The sequence below is a fragment of the Nyctereutes procyonoides genome, unplaced genomic scaffold (assembly GCF_905146905.1).
Source record: "Nyctereutes procyonoides isolate TBG_1078 unplaced genomic scaffold, NYPRO_anot_genome, whole genome shotgun sequence".
Taxonomy (NCBI): Eukaryota; Metazoa; Chordata; class Mammalia; order Carnivora; family Canidae; genus Nyctereutes; species Nyctereutes procyonoides.
In genome coordinates this window covers 3,117,327-3,136,954 of record NW_026575121.1, presented here as the reverse complement: position 1 = coordinate 3,136,954, position 19,628 = coordinate 3,117,327, and the positions used below count along the sequence as shown (strand labels likewise).

General features: G+C 35.1%; 1 protein-coding gene across 1 annotated transcript in view; it reads left to right on the top strand.

Annotated features, from left to right (window-relative positions):
• The window catches only part of RB1 (RB transcriptional corepressor 1), a 140,246-nt gene that overhangs the window by 13,093 nt on the left and 107,525 nt on the right, over positions 1-19,628 (top strand). The window contains exon 3 of the mRNA XM_055335859.1: positions 16,815-16,930. Within this exon, the coding sequence (XP_055191834.1) occupies positions 16,815-16,930 (116 nt within the window). The remainder of the gene's footprint in view (positions 1-16,814; positions 16,931-19,628) is intronic.

The window sequence follows — 19,628 nt, the reverse complement described above, 5'->3', positions numbered from 1 at the left end:
CTCGATCCCGGGTCTCCAGGATCACGCCCTGGGCCAAAGGCAGGCGCCAAACCGCTGCGCCACCCAGGGATCCCTAGTTTTCTGACTTTTTTAGTGAGCTTGGGCAGTGTGTGTTTTTCAAGGAATGTGCCTATTAGCTTGTTGAATTGCTGTAAAGTTGTTTAAAGTGTTATTTTATTATTATACTTTATCATAGCTTATTATTATTTTTAAAGATTTTATTTACTTATTCATGAGAGACACAGAGAGAGGCAGAGATACAGGCAGTGGGAGAAGTAGGCTCCCTGTGAGGAGCCTGATGTGGGACCCTGGGATCACGCCCTGAGCCAAAGGCAGATGCTTAACTACTGAGCCACCCAGGTGTCCCCCTTAGTATTATTTTAATAAACTTCGCTATTGTAATTACATGGTATGTGTCATATTATTAATATAATGCATGATGAAATGATCCTCTTTATACCTCATGTTTTTTGTTCTGAAATCTTTTCCTAATATTAGTTTAGACACTTAAGCTTTCTTTAGATGAGTATTTATATCATTTACCTTTTTAAAAAATCCTTTTACTTTTAATCTTTTTGTATCTTTATTCAGTTGACCCTTGCGCAACATGGGTTTGAAGTGGGTGGGTCCACTATACATGGATTTTTTTTTTCAGTCACTACAGTATAGACTGTAAATGTATTTTCTGTTCCTTACAATTTTCTTAGTAGCATTTTCATTTTTCTAGCATACTTTATTGTAAGAATAGAGTATATAATACATGTAACATACAAAATATGTGTTTATCAACTGTGTATGTTATGTCTGGTCAACAGTAGGCTATTAGTCGTTAAAATTTGAGGGGAGGCAAATTTTATACAGATTTTCTTTTCTTTTTTCTTTTTTTTTTCTTTTCTTTCTAGAGAGATATGAGGTGCAGAGAGAGGAGGGAGAGAATATCTTAAGCAGGCTCCAAGCCCAGTGCAGAGCACAGTACCATTACTGTGGGTCAATTAACAACCCTGAGATAAATAACACTCTTGTGTTATTTTAGTCATTATTTCAGGGTTTATATTATAGCATATGTTTGAAACTTTTCAGAGTCTTATTTTCAAATGATATTATATTACTGAATGTACAATATAAAAACTGTGTCACTGTACTTTCATTTTTCCCTCATAGCCTTTGTCCTATTGTCATGTTTTACTTGTACATGTGATATAAAGCCCATAATATGTTGTTAACTATTTTTGCTCTAGACAATTATTTTTTAAAGAAATCTAAATAATAATTAAAAAAATCTTTATATTAGTCATGTAGCTATCATTTCCAGTGCTCTTCATTCTTTTATAAGGTCCAGATTTCCATCTGGCATCAGTTTCCTTCTGCTTGAAGGATTTTCCTTAACATTTTCTATAGTGCAGGTCTGATGATGATTTCTGTGAGCATTTGTACAACTGAAAAAGTATTTATTTTGCCTCAGTTTTTTTTTTTAAATTTTTATTTATTTATGATAGTCACATAGAATGAGAGAGAGAGAGGCAGAGACACAGGCAGAGGGAGAAGCAGGCTCCATGCACCGGGAGCCCGATGTGGGATTCGATCCCGGGTCTCCAGGATCGCGCCCTGGGCCAAAGGCAGGCGCTAAACCGCTGCGCCACCCAGGGATCCCCTTGCCTCAGTTTTTAAAGGATATTTTTATTGTTAGAAAATTGTAGCTAGGCTTTTCCCCCAAGTCCTACACTATGTTCTAGCTTACACTGTTTCCAAAGAGAAGTCTGCTACTATCCAGATTTGTTTCTCTGTATGTAGAATGTTGTATTTTATTATCTTCTCTTTCTCCCTAGTGAGTATTTAATACTATCCTAGTGGTTCATTTATTTATTTGCTTTTAGAGGGAGAGAGAGAACTCAGGTGCTAGTGGGGGGAGGTACAGGAGAGGGGAAGCAAACTCTCTGCTGGGTGTGGAGCCCTACATGGGGCTCAGTCTCTGAACCAAAACCAAGACCCAGACACTTAACGGACTGAGCCACCCAGGCACCCCTAGATCTTTTTAAATTTCTTTCAACAAAATTTTTGAGTTTTACAGTGTAAGTCTTACACTTAAAAACATTATTCCTGAGTATTTTAAAAAAATATTTATTTATTTGAGAGAGAGCGCATACAAGCAGGGAAGAAGGGCAGTGGGAGAAGTAGACTCCCTGGTGAACAGGGAGCCAGTCCGATGTAGAACTCCATCCATCCCAGGGCCCTGGGATCATAACCTGAGCCGAAGGCAGATGCTTAACCAACTGAACCACCCAGGCGCCCTATTCCTAAGTATTTTATTCTTGTCAATGCTCTTATAAATGGAATTGTTTTCTCAATTTCATATTTAGTTTATTCATTGCTGTTATATAGAAATAGTTTATTTTTGTGTGTTGATTTTGTACCCTGCAACCTTGCTGAATTTATTGGTTTAAATAGTTTTTTAGTGTGTTCCTTAGGCTTTTCTATATATAAGATCACATTGTCTGCAGATAGAGATCACTTCTTTCTTTTCTTAATACTTTTTATTTCTTTTTCTTCCCTAACTGCCCTGGCTAGAATCAATACCTTGGTGAATAGAATAGCAAGAGGGGGCATTATTGTCTTTCCTGATCTTTTTTTGGATGCCTTTCATCAGTTGAGGAAGTTCCCTTTTCTTCCTCTTGCATTAAATGTTTTATCAGATGATTTTGGATTTTGCCAAATGATTTTCTGTGCCTCTTAATATAATGATGTTCTTTTTTCCCCCTCTTGTTGATAGTACATTAATTGATTTTCAGATCTTAAACCAGGATTGCATTTCTAGGATAAGTCTTACTTGAACATGGTGTATAATCTTTTTTATATTTTTGTGAATTTAGTTTGCTAGTATTTTGTTGAGGATTTTTGGCATATACTCATAAGAGATTTTATCTCTGTTTTCTTTCCTTGTAATGTCTTTGATTTTAGTATCAGGGTAATATTGGCCTCTCACAGAATGAGTTGGGAAATTTCCCCTCCTAAGACTTTTTTTTGAGGAATTTGATGAATTGATATTAATTCCTTTTTAAATGTTTAGTAGAATTCACCAGTGAAGCCATCTGGGCCTAGACTTTTCTCTGTGGGAGGTTCTAAGAGATACTCAGTCTCTTGCTATAGAATTTGTCCATTTCATCTGTTACCTAGTTTGTTGGCATGCAGTTGTTAATAAGCATTCATGTTATAATTCTTTTTACTTCAGTAAGGCTGGTCTTCATGTCCTTATTTCATTCATAATTTTGGTAATTTAAGCTTTCTTTCTTTTGTCTTGGTCAGTCTAACTAAAAGTTTCTCTCTTTTGGTGATCTCTTAAAAAAGTTTTTGGTTTCATTGATTTTTCTCTACTTTTCTGTTCTCTTTCCTAAACTCTTTCTTTCTTTTTTTTTTTTTAAACTCTGTTTCCTATCTTTTCTACCACTTAATTCTTTATACTTGATATGTATTATCAGATACCATTATTAAAGTTCGTCATGAACTTTCATCATGAAATACTCAGATAGGTCTAATATATGATTATATATAGTATAATTATTATTATAACATATAATTGGGCTACCTGCTTTTAAATTTCTTTTCCTTCATAAAAGTTTTCACTGTTGGCCAGTACTGTTTACTGCAGTGTATTTTCTTCTTCCTGCGGACTGATGCAAGGAATTTTACCTTCATCTCAGAATGAAGAGCAGCTAGGCTCGTCTGAGAATTAATTTATTTAATTTTGTGGTCACTATGAATCTTCTGATTATTTACTACTTTGGATGCTAACATCCGCATTATATAGCATGTAGTTTTTCAGATACTAACATTTTTCCTTTTATTTTTTATTTTTTAATTTTAATTTTTTTATTTTTAAATATTTATTTATTCATGAGAGAGACACACACACACACACACACAGAGAGAGAGAGAGAGAGAGAGAAGCGCGGAGACACAGGCAGAGGGAGAAGCAGGCTCCGTGCAGGGAGCCTGATGTGGGACTTGATCCTGGGACTCCAGGACTATGTCTATGCCCTGGGCCGAAGGCAGGCACTAAACCCCTGAGTCATCCAGGGATCCCCTATTTTTTATTTTTTAAAGATTTTATTTATTCGTGAGAGACACAGAAAGAGAGGCAGAGTCACAGGCAGAAGGAGGAGAAGCAAGTTCCATGCAAGGAGCCTGATGTGGGACTTGATCCTGGGACTCCAGGATCACGCGCTGAGCCAAAGGTAGACGCTCAACGGCTGAGCCACCCAGGCGTCCCTTTCCTTTTATTTTTTAATCATCATTTGTATATTTTGCTTTTAAACTTTCAGAGAGGGCAGCCCCAGTGGCTCAGCGGTTTAGCGCTGCCTTCGGTCCGGGGTGTGATCCTGGAGACCTGGGATCGAGTCCCATGTCGGGGTCCCTGAATAGAGCCTGCTTCTCCCTCTGCCTGTGTCTCTGCCCCGCCCCCCCTCTCGGTCTCTATGAATAAATAAATAAAAAAAAAAATATCAGAGAAAATGTATGTATTCAAAAGTCAAATAAACTTCAAGAAATCACATTTTATAGTAATAAGCATGAATATCCATTGCCTTCTATTTCTACCACTCTAGAAATAACAATAAGTTTTTATTCATTCTGTACCTCTACTCCTTCCTCCTCCCACCTCACCACATACACATAAGGATTTTTATTTTACCTAATTGGGGTCTTATGAATTGTTTTAGAAGTATAAATAAATAATTACTATTTATTATTATAGGAATAGGAAATAGATTCATATTGTTTGTGAGTCAAGAGAAATAAAAGTTAAACAGTGATGGGGATCCCTGGGTGGCTCAGCGGTTTAGTGCTTGCCTTTAGCTCAGGCTGTGACCCTGGGGTCTGGGATCGAATCCCACATCAGGCTCCCTACAGGGAGCCTGCTTCTCCCTCTGCCTGTGTCTCTGCCTCTCTCTCTCTCTCTCTCTCTCTGTGTCTCTCATGAATAAATAAATAAAATCTTAAAAAAAAAAAGTTAAACAGTGAAAAGTTTCTCTCATTCCTATCCCTCAGCTACATACTTTTCCCCTCCAGAAGCAACTAATAACAGTTTCTGGTTTTTGCATTGTTTTGTACTTTGCTTTTGTCATGTAGCAGTGTATGTTGAAAAGCACCTCACTCTCTGTATTTAGCTTGACATTTTTGGTGGAAGTATTTTCCATCGTATGGACATAGAATTTACTTATGTACTCCCTGTTGGTAAAGATTTAGTTTAATTTTTAATATTTGATACTACAAACCACTGCAGTGAATATCCTCATATTTACATTTAATGCATAAGTAAGATTTCTCTAGTGTAGACTGTAGAAGTGGAACCACTGGGTCAAAATTTAATAGATTATATCTTTGTTCATAGAATAAAAGTCTTTGCTAAATCTCACTCTTCTTTTTTTTTTTTTTTTTTTTTTTATTTTTAAAGGTTTTTTTTTTTTTTTTATTTATTTATTTACGATAGTCACAGAGAGAGAGAGAGAGGCAGAGACACAGGCAGAGGGAGAAGCAGGCTCCATGCACCGGGAGCCCGACATGGGATTCGATCCCGGGTCTCCAGGATCGCGCCCTGGGCCAAAGGCAGGCGCCAAACCGCTGCGCCACCCAGGGTTCCCAAATCTCACTCTTCTAATGAGATCTACTATCCTGTTTAATACTGTAATCTGCCCACACTTCTCCCTGAAATTTTCTATTCACTTTTTATAACATAATGTATAATTTACTTATTTATACTGATTTTTATTTATTGTCTTTCTCCTCCCCCTAAAATGTTAGCTCCAGGAAATAAGAATGCTTATTTTATTTACTGATGCAGTTAAAATTCTTATTGCTTAGTAGGCATTTAATAAATATTTATTGAATCAATTAAATGGATTAGAGAATAATGTCCAGATTTAAGATTTACACTTCCCAAAATGTCCAAGTTCCTTAGCCATATATTTTGGATTTTTTTCCTTATTTTTATTACATATAATTTTGTTAAGCTTTAAGAAAAAATCCTTTCTAGTATATTTTGGGATACAAATTACTGAAAACCAACCGTAATGTATTTACTTTTAGAAAGTTACCCCCAAAACACAGGGTGCCTGGGTGGCACAGTCAGTTAAGCCACTGACTCTTGGTTTTGACTGGGGTGGTAATCTCGGTTGCAAGATCACGCCCTGCTTGGGGCTCTGCACTCAGCTCAGAGTCTGCTTCAGATTCTCTCCCCCTCTCCCTCAGCTCCTCCCACTTGGGTGCTCGCTCTTTCAAATGAATAAATAAATCTTAAAAAAAAATTACCCCCCCCCCAAACAGAGAACCAGATCTGAATTTCATTCCACCTGTTAGGAATAGATACCAGCAACATAAAATAATCTTCCATAGGATTGAAATGACCGTTGAGATTGTTATGGTCTTCCAAGTGTGCTAGGTTATCAGGTGTTGCTTTGAAATAAATGGTTAAGTGCTCACTTTGGCAGCACATATACTAAAATGGAAATAAATGGTTAAATAATGTGTCAGTGAATTTGTATTTTTCTTTATTTATATGTATCATGATTTTAAAGCCATAATATTCATAATTACTGATGTTCAGATTGGTAGTTTTTTCTATTTGTTCTGTATTAAACTATAAACAGACAACCAAATTTCTTTTTTTTTTTTTTTTGACAACCAAATTTCTATATGACCTAGGTATTTAGGAGAGTTTTGAAGTGAATTATTTTATCAAACATTCTTAATCCTATTCCTGTTTTAATTTCTCTTTTTTATATATGCCTTGATTTTCTCATCATATACTGTTTTTTAAGAGTAGTTGAATCAGAATTATATTGCATTCAAAACTACCAAATATTCATTCTTAGCTTCCCCTCTGTTTCAGAAAGCCTACCAAACTTTTTTTATTAAGTTTATTTTTCCTGGTTTTATTCAAGACATAAAAGCTGGCAGTCATTGCTTTTTATCAACATAATGGTGAATTGTATTACTATGCTGCATTGAATTCTAACAAAAGTGACAAATGCCCATTCTACCAAGGGCCCTCCTCACAAGGGCATTATGTAACTGGATGGCTATTTTATTAACTGAGGCTTTATTGAAAGTAAATATATGGGTTTTCTTAAGTTTTTTTAAATATTGGAAAATTTGCCAAAGATTATCATTTATGACTTGGAACCCTAGAAATTCCCAGACCACAGGACTTTGATGATCTCTTTCAGTTCCCTTCCAAATTGGGATTCTTTTATTTTAATGTCAACTCATTTATTCATTATTGATGTTTCCCTTTTTTTCAATTAATATCTGTAATATTGGTAGAAGGAATTGGCATGCAAACTTTGAAATATACCTTTTATCTATAGATAAAATTCAATCTGAGTTGTAGGAATGACCTGTCTCCTCAGTGTTTTTCAACCTTGTTTCTAAGAGTGGTAGATACCAGTTTCATAGATTTTTACAGAAAAGCCAGTTAATTAGTGGCTGTTTGAGTTTGGTGGCAGTTTTCTTTCTTATGTGGTTGTATCTTCTTGGGTGGATCATCTTTGGGCCTTTGATTCAATAAACAAAGCAGAGAGCTTGACCAGAAACTAAGTTCCACTTCAGTTATGTATCACCTGTTTAGAAAATAAGTTTGTAGTATTATTTCTTTCCATGCATTACTCTTGCTAATACTCATTAGTTATCAATGTGTGAATGGAAGTTGAAGAAACTATAGTAGAACCAGTTGTCTTACCTAATTGAATTGCTGCTTGTTTTTTTGAGTATACTAAAGGAAAAAAAGAGATGAAGACAAAAAAGCTATTGTTTTATATTGGAGTATGGCTATTAATACTGCTTTTTTAAAAAAATACGCATTTAACACCAAGTTAGTGCTAAGTTAGTTACTGAGTTCTTGGGGGTACAGCAGTGAATTAGGTATAATTGTTTTGCACTCCAGATGTTTATGGACTATTTAAGAAATGGATAAATACGTAAATCACAGTTCCATTAAGTGTTCAGATACTCTTATCCACTGAGCTCTGTAGAGGTTCTTAAGGGAGGGAGTCTCATCTCATGGGCAGTGGGCCAGGTAAATCTGAACTTGCTAGGTACTTATTTTTCTGGTAGTAGAGTCCGCTTTCTCCTCACAAGGCCATTGTGTAACTGTATGGCTGATTTGCCTGTTGTTTACTCCTGTGGGTTGTATCAAAAATATGATTGAGTACAAGTAAAGGTAGTTTTCGCATTCCTCTTCTTGGTTATGCCACTCTTGACTTTTACTGTTTCTGAGTACACCAAAGAATGTACTTTAACTACTGTCAGCCAATATTACACAAGTGAGGGAAGCGGGATTTTCTGACATTTTAGTCTGTTATCCCTTTGGTTCCCACATATAACCTTGGTGAGGAGGAAATCCAAGAGTAGAAGATAAAAACAACTTATCCCCTCTATTCCTCTAATATATTTCTGTAATATATTTACTTTGTAATCTTACTACTAATCACTCTTTACAATCCTGTGAGTCAAGAGTAAGCATGTGTCCTTTTGACCCTGAGTTAGAAAGCATATATTTTTTAAGATTCTTATTTATTTGAGATAGACAGCGTACATGTGTGCGTGCGCACAAGTAGGAAGGGGGGCAGAGGGAGAGGAAGAAGCAACTCCCCACTGAGTGTGGAGCCTGACCCTCCTGATCTCAGGACCCTGATATCACGACCTGAGCCAAAGTTAGATGCTTAACCAACTGAGCCACCCAGGTGCCCTGAAAGCATATTTCTTGTGGTTTATTTTCATCTTGGTCATGGCTAGTATTTTTAACTTTTAAAATTGAATTTAAATTCATGCTAAGTTATGATAACATGAATAGTAAGATTTTTCTGATGCCTCCAAGATGATTTGTGTTACCACATGGTGGAGCTCTTTTGTAAGTTAGTGCATTTTAAGGTAGCAAGTAATGTCCTCAACTGGGGGTTATCATTAGGGTATTCAAGTGAGTGAAACTAAATGCTACCTTACTAGGTAGCTTCTTCAAGTACTGATTGTAGATTTTGATTTAAACTATAATATATGTGATTAAGGTTTTAGTATCTTTAAGATCTTTCTCATTATTCCTGATTTTTCCCTTTATTGCTTTGTATTAATGTGCTTTTTAGTTGATTGACTTTTCCTGTTATAATTATAGGCAATTTAGAAAATGTATCTAGGATTAATAAAGAAAATGAAAACCATTTGTAATCCTGACATATAGAGATAATAATTAACATTTTGATATATTTTTGCTTTTCCTTTTTAAAAGTTTTCACAAAATTGAGTTAAAATATACTCAGAATTTTGTGTTTTGGTGTCTTTTTTTTTCTCTTAACATATCTTTGATATTTTCCCACGTCCTTATAATCTTTAAAATGCATTAAGGGTTTTGTATCATTGTGTAATATAGGTCCATCGTAACTCATTTAAATATCCTATTTTAAGATGTTTAGGTTTTCCCCATTCTTTTTGCTATTATAAATAATTTTTTTAAAGATTTTATTTATTTTATTTTATTTATTAATTCATGAGAGACAGAGAGAGAGAGAGAGAGAGAGAGAGAGAGAGAGAGAGAGAGAGAGGCAGAGACACAGGCAGAGGGAGAAGCAGACTCCATGCAGGGACCCTGACGTTGGACTCAATCCCGGGTCTCCAGGATCAGGCCCCGGACTGAAGGCCACACCAAACCGCTGAGCCACTGGGGCTGCCCTTATAAATAATTTTTAAACCTCTATTACACTAAATCTTTTTCTGGTTTTTATTTATATTTTAGTTATTTAACATACAGTGCACTATTGCTTTCGGGAGTAGAATTTATTGATTCATTACTTAACATACAACACCATGTACCCTCTTTAATACCCATCACCCATCTAGCTCATCTCCCACCCACCTCCCTCCATCAACCCTCAGTTTTCTATTGTTATTAAGAGTCTCTTATGGTTTGTTTCCCTCTCTACTTCCCCCTCCTTGTTCATCTGTTTTCTTTATTAAATTCGACATATGAGTGAGATCATGTGGTGTTTGTCTTTCTCTGACTTATTTTGCTTAGCAAATACACTCTAGCTCTATGTTGTTGTAAGTGGCAAATTTCATTGATGGCTGAATAATATTCGTGTGTGTGTGTATATACCACATCTTCTTTGTTTCTTTATTCATTCATCAGTTGATGGACATTTGGGCTTTCACCATAGTTTGGCTATGCTGCCATCAGGGTGTGTATACCCCTTGGAATCTGTATTTTTGTGTCTTTTGGGTAAATACCTAGTAGTGCAATTACTGGCTCATAGGGTAGTTACATTTTTTATTTTTTGAGGAACTTCCATGCTGTTTTTCACAGTGGCTGTGCACCAGTTTATATTCCCACAAACATTGCAAGAGAGTTCCTCTTTCTCTGCGTCTTTGCCAACACCTGTTGTTCGTTGTGTTGTTGATTTTAGCCGTCCTGACAGGTGTGTATCTCATTGTAGCTTTGGTTTGTATTTTCCCTGATGATGAGTGATGTTGAACATCTTTTTGTGTGTCTGTAAGCCATCTGGATGTCTTCTTTGGAAAGTAGTCACATGTTTTCTGTCCATTCTTCAACTGGATTATTTATTTTATGGGCGTTGAGTTTGATAAGTTCTTTATAGATTATGGGCACTAACTCTTCATCAGATATGTTTGTCATTTGCAAATGTCTTCTCTTATTCCAGAGGCTTCCTTTTAGTTTTGTTGATTGTTTCCAGTGCTGTGTGCTATGTTTTATCTTTATGAAGTCTCAGTAGTTAAGTTTTACTTGTTTCCCTTGACTCCTGTGTTGTGTTACACTAAATCTTGATTCAGTTCTCCAGGTATTTTCGTTGGATAAATTCTTAGATTAAAACTGAACTCTTAAGAATCTTTTTTTTTAAAAGATTTATTTATTTATTTATTCATGATAGACACACACACACAGAGAGAGAGAGAGAGAGAGAGGCAGAGATACAGACAGAGGGAGAAGCAGGCTCCATGCCGGGAGCCCGACATGGGACTCGATCCCGGGACTCCAGGATCGCACCCTGGGCCAAAGGCAGGCGCTAAAGCACTGAGCCACCCAGGGATCCCCAACTCTTAAGAATCTTGATGGATATTATCAAAATGTCTTTCAGTTGTTACTATTTTGAGGTTCAGTCATTTCAAAATATGATTGTTGGAAAGTGCCACTTTTTCTTTTGCAGACTTCTTGTCCTTGCCCATTTATTCTCTTCATGTTTTAGTATTTCTTTTTGGTAATTCTTTTGACTGGGTAAGAGTTCTTCTCTGTTTTAACCATTTTTTAAGATCTTGTTCTAAGCTCTTTTCATAATTCTCAACTAAATTTTCAAGAAAACACATTGGTTACAGATTTTAGGTTGTAAATTACCATTGAAAAATAAGCGGTGGATCTTGAGAAAGCAGTCAGGGCTGGAAGGCAAAGTAAGATCACTAATCATTTGTATGGAAGTCATAGGGGTTGCTATGGAAGTAAATGAGATTGCTGAGAAAAATAGAATGTGGTGGAAAAAAGTCTTTGGAGTTAGGAAATACTGAAAAAATTCTGAGAGAAAAAAGGAGAATGAGGATGTTAGAATGTTTTAAAAGCTAAGGGAAAAAGTTTCATTGCAGCAGTATCAGAGGTTACATAGAGGTCTTTGTGGAAGAAACCTAACAAAGACTATTTAGTTTGGAAAGACAGAGGTCTTTGAAGACTTAGAGAATAACCTCAGCAGAGGCTAAAGTATGTGTTCAGTGGATGTACTATGCGTGTCCTGTGCGAGTGTGTGTGGTAACTGTGTGTGTGAATAGTGAGAAAGTGAGAGGTTTATATGTGGAAAGAGGACAGTAACTTGATAAGGTCCAGTGATAGATGGGTTATTTTTTTGTTCTAAGGTGATAACGGGCTTATTTAAGTAACCAAAGGGAAAGAAGCTTTTGGAAGCAAAACTGTTAGATAAATTATAAAAGATAGAGGGAGTGATGGATAAGTGAGGTCTTAAAGGAGATGAGAGCCAGTGCGATCAAAAGTAGGAGGTAGGAAGGCATTAGAGTTGTTCATTTGAGATTGGAGGAGAGTATCCATTTGTAAAAATCAGAAGAGAAGAGGAATTTAGAGATGAAGATGCAGAGACATTTTGAAGGAGACTGGAGATATGGAATTAGAAAGTATTTAATGTGGAAAAGAATGTTGAGGCTTTAGGTATTATGATTCTTTAACCTTCTCAATAAAATAGAAATCAAGAATATATAATAAAAAATAGTTAAGAATACAGAACCCAGGTGCAGTGCTGAGATTAAGGATTTCAGTAATGAAAATGTTAAGAACATTAATGTAGAAATCTAATAAGAAAATACTCTCAAAGAAATCGAGCAATACTAAACTGAGTGTCAGGAAACTTGGGTTTTAGGTCTGTGGCATTGACTGGGTTGCACAAGTCCCAGCTCTAGTCTTTAATTTCTTAATCTGCACAATGAAAGGTGAGTCAGGTGACCTTTTCAGATGGAAAAATCTTGAACCAAACTAAAAGAGAACAAAATATATAAAACTACATTAATCAAGAGATTGTAGGGCAGCCCCAGTGGCTCAGCGGTTTAGCACTGCCTTCAGCCCAGGGTGTGATCCTGGAGACCCTGGATCGAGTCCCACGTCGGGCTCCTTGCATGGAGCCTCTTCTCCCTCTGCCTGGGTCTCTGCCTCTCTCTTTCTCTCTCTGTCTCATGAATAAATAAAATCTTTAAAAAAAAATCAAGAGATTGTATACAGCCTTGGTGGAAAGAAAGATAAGCAGGTCAGTAGAACAGATCAGAGAATCCGGAAATGGGGTCCACACATATATGCTCATCAGTCTTTGTATAAAGAGGTTTGAAGGTAAACCAGAGTAGGAAGGATATTCCTCTCATAAAGTGATGTTGGAGCAACTGGTTATCCATATATAAAAAATTAACTTTAATCCCTACCTTGTACCACTTATAAAAGTTAACTTGAATTAGAGACCTAAACTTGTAGGAGATGACATAGGAAATCTTTGACCTTTGATTAGTCAGAGATTTCAAAGATAATAGCACTGAAAGCATGATCCATAAAAAAATAATAAATTGAGCTCATTAAAATGAATAACTTACACTTTTTGAAATAATATTGTTTGAGAAAATGAAAATACAAGTCCCAGACCAGGTGAAAATTTTTGTAAAACACTTATCTGTCTATACCTGGATGCTACCAAGATTTGCTAAATGCAAAAAATTTACAAACCCAGAAAGATTAGAATCAACTACAAAATCCTATTCTGGGGGGATCCCTGGGTGGCCCAGTGGTTGAGCGCTTGCCTTTGGCCCAGGGAAATATTTAATAGTCTGAAGTTTAGAAGGAACATTTATTTTTCTTCCATAGATAAATTTGTATCAAGAAGAAAAAATACTTTATCCAAAACGAGTTAATTGGAATGCAGCTAGAACAACAACAGCAACAACAGCAAGCTTTATAAGTCATCTGAAATAAAGGTCATACATTTTGCTCATAGAAAAGTTCTAAAGATCCTTAGATCCTTAAAAATCAGAATTTATACAACATTTCATTTAGGCATTTTATCATTTCACATGAGCTTGTGTTGAATCGTGTGTTGGCTATGTCCTAGTAAAATCTATTGTTTTTAAAAAATAAGCAATGTTCTCCATTTTAACAACTTTACTTACTTAATTTCGCAACTTTTTAAACAGTTAAAAAAATACTGCAATGGCTGAAAGTAGACGTATTGAGAGCATGTAGCTGCTTCAGAGCAAAGAAGCAAGCCAAAAACATAAGCACAAAATTTAAGAAGTAATGTAGTGTGGGGTAACTTATTATGACAACTTTTTGCATCTTAGTAGTTTCTGAAAAATTGACCATATTAAACACATATACAAAAGTTGGTATTCATTTTATTAAAATATATTTACTAGTCATTGTAACAGTCAAGCAATGTATACTTTGTTCATTTTCAGAAGTAGTACATTATGTAATATGGTTTCAAGAATCAAATGTATTGAAGCATAATTTACAGACACTAAAGTCACCCAGTTTTGAGTGAATAGTTCAATAAGTTTTGACAAATGCATTTAACCATGTAATGACTACCAGTAAGTAAGACATAAAATTTTTATTACTCCAGAAAGTTTGCTCCTTCTCCTTTGTAATCATTCCCCAAACACCTCCATTCCTGTTTATAGGCAGCCACTGATCTACTTTATGCCATTAAAGATTAATTTTGCCTTTTTAAGAATTTTGTAGAAAACGAAACAGTATTATAGGATGTACCCTGTTTTCTCTGGCTTCTTTTTCTTCATGTAATAATTTTGAGATATATCTATGTTGTGTTTATTAGTACTTTTCTTTTTTATTGTTAATAATGTTCCATTATATGGATATACCACAGTTTATCTGTTTACTTGATTTTGGATATTGGGTTTTTTCTAGGTTTTGGTTTTTATGATTGAACCTGCTGTTAAGATTCATGTACGAAGTTTCCATTTCTCTTGGGTATAAATATCTGGGAGTGGTATTGCTAAGTGTTACAAAAAGTATATACTTAACTGCGTAAGATGCCAATCTTGTTTTTCATACTGTTTGTACCACATTTTACACTTTCACCAGCAGCTTTTGATTATTTCTTGCTCTACATCCTCATTAACGTTTGATATTGTCACTCTTTTTAATTAAATCATTTTAGTGAGTGTATAGTTGTAAGTCTTAAAAAAGATTTGTAGAGAAATGCAACAGATTTCTGCGTATTGTGGAATTTAAGAAACAAAACAAACAGGCAAAGAAAAAAAGAGAGACAACCAAGAAACAGACTCTTAACTATAGAGAACAAACTGATGGTTGCCAAAGACGTGGAGAGTAGAGGGAGGGGGAGAAATAGGTGATGTAGATTAAGGAGTGTACTTGTGATGAACACAGGGTGATGTATGGAAGTTTTGAATCTCTATATTGTATACTTGAAAGTAATATAAATATAACTTTGTATGTTAGCTATACTGGAATTAAAATAAGAACTTAAAAATATTTTCCAAGTAGCTAAAATTAAGGAAAAGTTTAGAGTTGGATAATGATAAACTTTTTTTATCAGTAAAATTTGATAATCTAGAATAAATTTTTTAAAAATTTATATATTTATTTTAGAGAGAGAGAGACTGTGAGCTAGTGGGGGAGGAGAGCAGAGGGAGAGGGAGAGAGACAATCCTGCTGCACTCAGAGCCAGGCACAGGGCTTGATTCCAGGACCCTGAGATCATGACCTGAACTGAAACCAAGAGTTGGCTGCTTAATTGAACCTCCCAGAAGCCCCAGAATAATTCTTTTCTTAAACCTTATATATAATTGAAATTTCAAAACAATGTAAATTTGCATCACATACTTTTCAGCTCTATTGTATGTAACCTCCAATTAAGAGTAACCAAATAGTTCCAATTTTGTAATAGAATATCAGATAATTTTGTATTTCTTTTGTTTTCAATTTAATGGAATCAAATTTTATCTACAAAACTTACATATATAGAAAGTAATACATATTTTTAGGGGAAGAGGTATTATAATGATAATGAAAGAGTATTCTAATAATAATCATAGCCATCACTCATCAAGTACTAATTATATGCCAGGCATTATGCTTAGGGCCTTATATGTATAATCTCATTTACCAAGTGAGATATGTATTATTTTCATTTCACAAAGAAGGTAATTATTGCACTGAGGGATATGAATTTCACAAATACTTGAGTCCATAGATTGATTAAAAAAATGAATGAATCAAGAGCACTTGGGTGGGTGGCTCAGTAAGTTAAGTGTCCTACTCTTGATTTTGCTCAAAAGTTATGATCTCAGGATCCTAGGATTAAGCCCTGTCAGGCTCTGTGCTCAGCTGGGAGGCTGCTTGAGGAATCTCTCTCTCCCTCTTCCCTTCCCCTGCTCATGTGCATGTTCTCTCTAAATGAATAAGTCTTTTTAAAAAATGAGTGAATCAAAGCAAAAGGAGGATAATCATGTAAGAAAGTAGCCTTGTTTTTTTATTTTTATTTTTTAAAGATTTTATTTATTTTTTTATTCATGAGAGACACAGAGCAAGAGAGAGAGAGAGAGAGAGAGAGAGAGAGAGAGAGGCAGAGACCCAGGCCAAGGGAGAAGCAGGCCCCATGCAGGGAGCCCGATGTGGGACTCGATCCCGGGTCTCCAGGATCACGCCCCGGGCTGCAGGCGGTGTTAAACCGCTGCGCCACCAGGGCTGCCCCCTTGTTTTTTTTAAAAACAGTTTATGTTATGGACTTGAAAATCTTTTAAGTTGGCTAGGATGACATTGGATTATTTAAAAATGAAAATATTTACTTCAAAGAATTGACTGACCCCTAAATTTTTCACAGTAAGTTGCAATTTAACTTTTCAATCTTTTTAGTAATTTGTTTTGCCTTACAATATAAAATTAGTGTTTTTTTTATTAGTGTAAAATTAAATGTTCTAAAGTATATGCCATCATAAAGATTTAAAAACAAGTGTAGGGATCCCTGGGTGGCGCAGTGGTTTGGCGCCTGCCTTTGGCCCAGGGCGCGATCCTGGAGACCCGGGATTGAATCCCATATTGGGCTCCCGGTGCATGGAGCCTGCTTCTCACTCTGCCTGTGTCTCTGCCTCTCTCTCTCTCTGTGACTATCATAAAATAAAAATAAAATTAAAAAAAAATAAAAACAAGTGTATATTGAATAAGAATTATCATGTAATGCAATTTTAATATGATATCCAGTGTGTGAATGATTAATTAAATATTTAATTTTTTTTTTTGTACCCAGGAAGGTTATATTCAAAGGAAAAAGGAGCTATGGGGAATCTGTATCTTTATTGCAGCAGTTGACCTAGATGAGATGCCATTCACTTTTACCGAGCTACAAAAAACCATAGAAATCAGGTAAAATTTCTTATATCAATATAGGCCCCTGCCATCAAAAATATTTCTGAACTTTCCTCTTAATACACTTGAGAGATCTAGTGAGAAATACTAAAATTAAATAAAACTTTTAAAGGACTTAGATTAGCCAGTGAAATGTTCTCTAATGGAGCCTTAGTGAATGTGTATTTATGTTACAGTTTCTCAAGAATGTAACAGTTTGTGTCCTGGGAAATTTTTTCAGGTCTCTCACTTTCTAGAACTTTTCAATTGTAGCTGTTGATAAAGTAGACAAAAAGAGCAAGGGTTTGTAAAGTAGGCTTATTAGATTATAATTTTTGTAAAGTAGTATGAGTCTATCTTAAAGGAATTTAGTTAACATTTATTAATGTTTAACATTGCTTAATAGAATACATGCATAATTATATACTTTTTAAGACTGTATATTCAGCTGAATTTCCATAATTGCTCCAATAATTGTTTGTTATTGAGCTTATAAGCCTTATATTTATAAGAATTTACTAATTTGTTTTCATTAATTCCTGAACTTTATCTTGGAAGCAGCTTTTTAGGATTTCCAGACATTTCATTTGCAGCGTATTTAGAAAATGTAATAGTAAATAACTCTACCAGAAAGGTAGTAGTGTATGTTTCTTCTTGGATAAAATAGTCTAGAATTAAATAGAAGTAATATTTTATTTAAATGAGATAGATTGCTGGATTTTTCAGTAACCCTTTTTTTTTACTACTTCTAAATGTGGGAAAAAAAGACCATGTATGTTCATATTTTAATCTATTGAATTAGAATTGGTTTACTCTCAGAGATTTCAGTTTTACTTTATTCATAAAATCACTAAATCAAAATAGTTTCTATATAGCTGAAAAATAATCTATATAAGTAAATTTCTACATTAATTTATACATTCATGCAGTAGATGTTTCAGTGGCCTAGAGGATAGAAAAGGATATGGATGTGTCAGTTTAATGGGTCTCTTTTGTTTTACAAGCCGTGTGACCTAGAGCAGATTACTCAGCTTTAAGTTTCATTTTCCTCATCTATGAAATGAAAATTGTTAGCTATTTTATAGGATTATGAGAATTAAGTAACCTACAGTGAGTAGAAAGGTAAGTGGTTCCTAGAGTCAGTGCTTGTAACTTAACCATAGGTACTGATGAGATCCTGATCTCTTTCCTTCTGTAGACCTGTGTTCATGCCTTTCCCATGCAAAAAAAAAAAAAAAAAAAAAAAGGAAAACAAAAAACAACCTAAATAGTTGTTAGGCTCTGTGATATTGTGCTGGGTTCCAAAGGGGAAGAGAAAATTAAACAGAGGGCTGTAGTATAGTGTTATGTAGCTGTTTATAGGCCACTAAATAAATATGGCAGAAAGGCTATCACATCTTTTATCTCTAAGATGGAAGAATTTTCCTGGCACAGCTTTTCCTGAACTTTTTTCCTGAATGGAGCAACCTTTTATAATTGGGCATGTCATAAATAATCTCCCTACAATAAATATAGATTTGTTACAACTTTTTCTTAGGGCATCTCTTTGTTCCAACAACTATCCAGGAATGGTATCTAGACCACTGCTGCTTACCTGTGCTTTGGCAAAGCACTTTTTTCCAATATGTCATGGACTGACATTTAAAAAATATACAATATAAATTAATTACTAGAAAAATGGAAAAAATTATACTAACCACAGGACCAGACTATTATTATATTCAGCAGGCATAAAATTAGTGTTAATTGCCTTAAAAGTTTTTATATGTTTACTCTCAATATCTGTACTTATTTAATTGTGGACAGATAACAAACTCTATCAGTCCATGGAGCATTGCTTTGGAGTAAGTAATTATTTTAGATCTATGTGTCTTAATTATAGCTTTTTATGCTCACTTTTCCTCTCTGGAGCCTCACCTCTTCTCTTCTTTCCTTCAGAGGAGGGCTGAGAAAGAAGAGAGACTCACTTAAGTTACCCCTAGAAAAAAGAGGCTTTGTAGTAACAGATCAGTTTCCATGATGCTCCATAGATATTGCCATATATGTCATAAAAACTGGAACTGAGAGTGCTTCGTGAATACATGCTATTCTGGGGTTGATTAATTTTTTTGAAGGTACTTACACATTTACTCCATTCTCTTTTCTCTTGTGAGCAGCATCGTGATCATCCACTCCGTATCATTTCTACTTCTTTATTTGCTGTTCATGTAGTTTGTTATGGCTGCCCCAGTCCCCTATGTGTCACAAGTACTTTAATGACCTTTTTGGGTCCTTTGTTCTCTACTGATTAGCTGAAGTTTTTATTTTTGCAGTTCTCGAGATAAATGTCTGAGTGGTCCAGCTCATTTTTTAGAACGAAGCCTATAACTCATTAGTTGCTAGAGGGCATATGGGTGGGCCTGGTGACTGACTACCCTTGCATTCATTTAGCTGCTTTGGTATAATTCCTTAGACAAACTTGATTAGAAATGAATGTGTGAGATGAAGCTGATGATTGCTATCTTTAGTGCCCTATTTTTCATTAGTGGAAAATGTATTAATATTTCAAATAGATTAATTTTTTATAGAAAACAATAAAGAATGATTTAAAGCCATTATTTAAAGAACCTAAAAATTTTAATCAGTTTCTCTTTTCCCTTCCCCAACAATTCAGTCATAAAACCATTGATGGGTGAAGAAAGTAGGTATGTGCATCTATGGTAGGGGAAAGTATGGA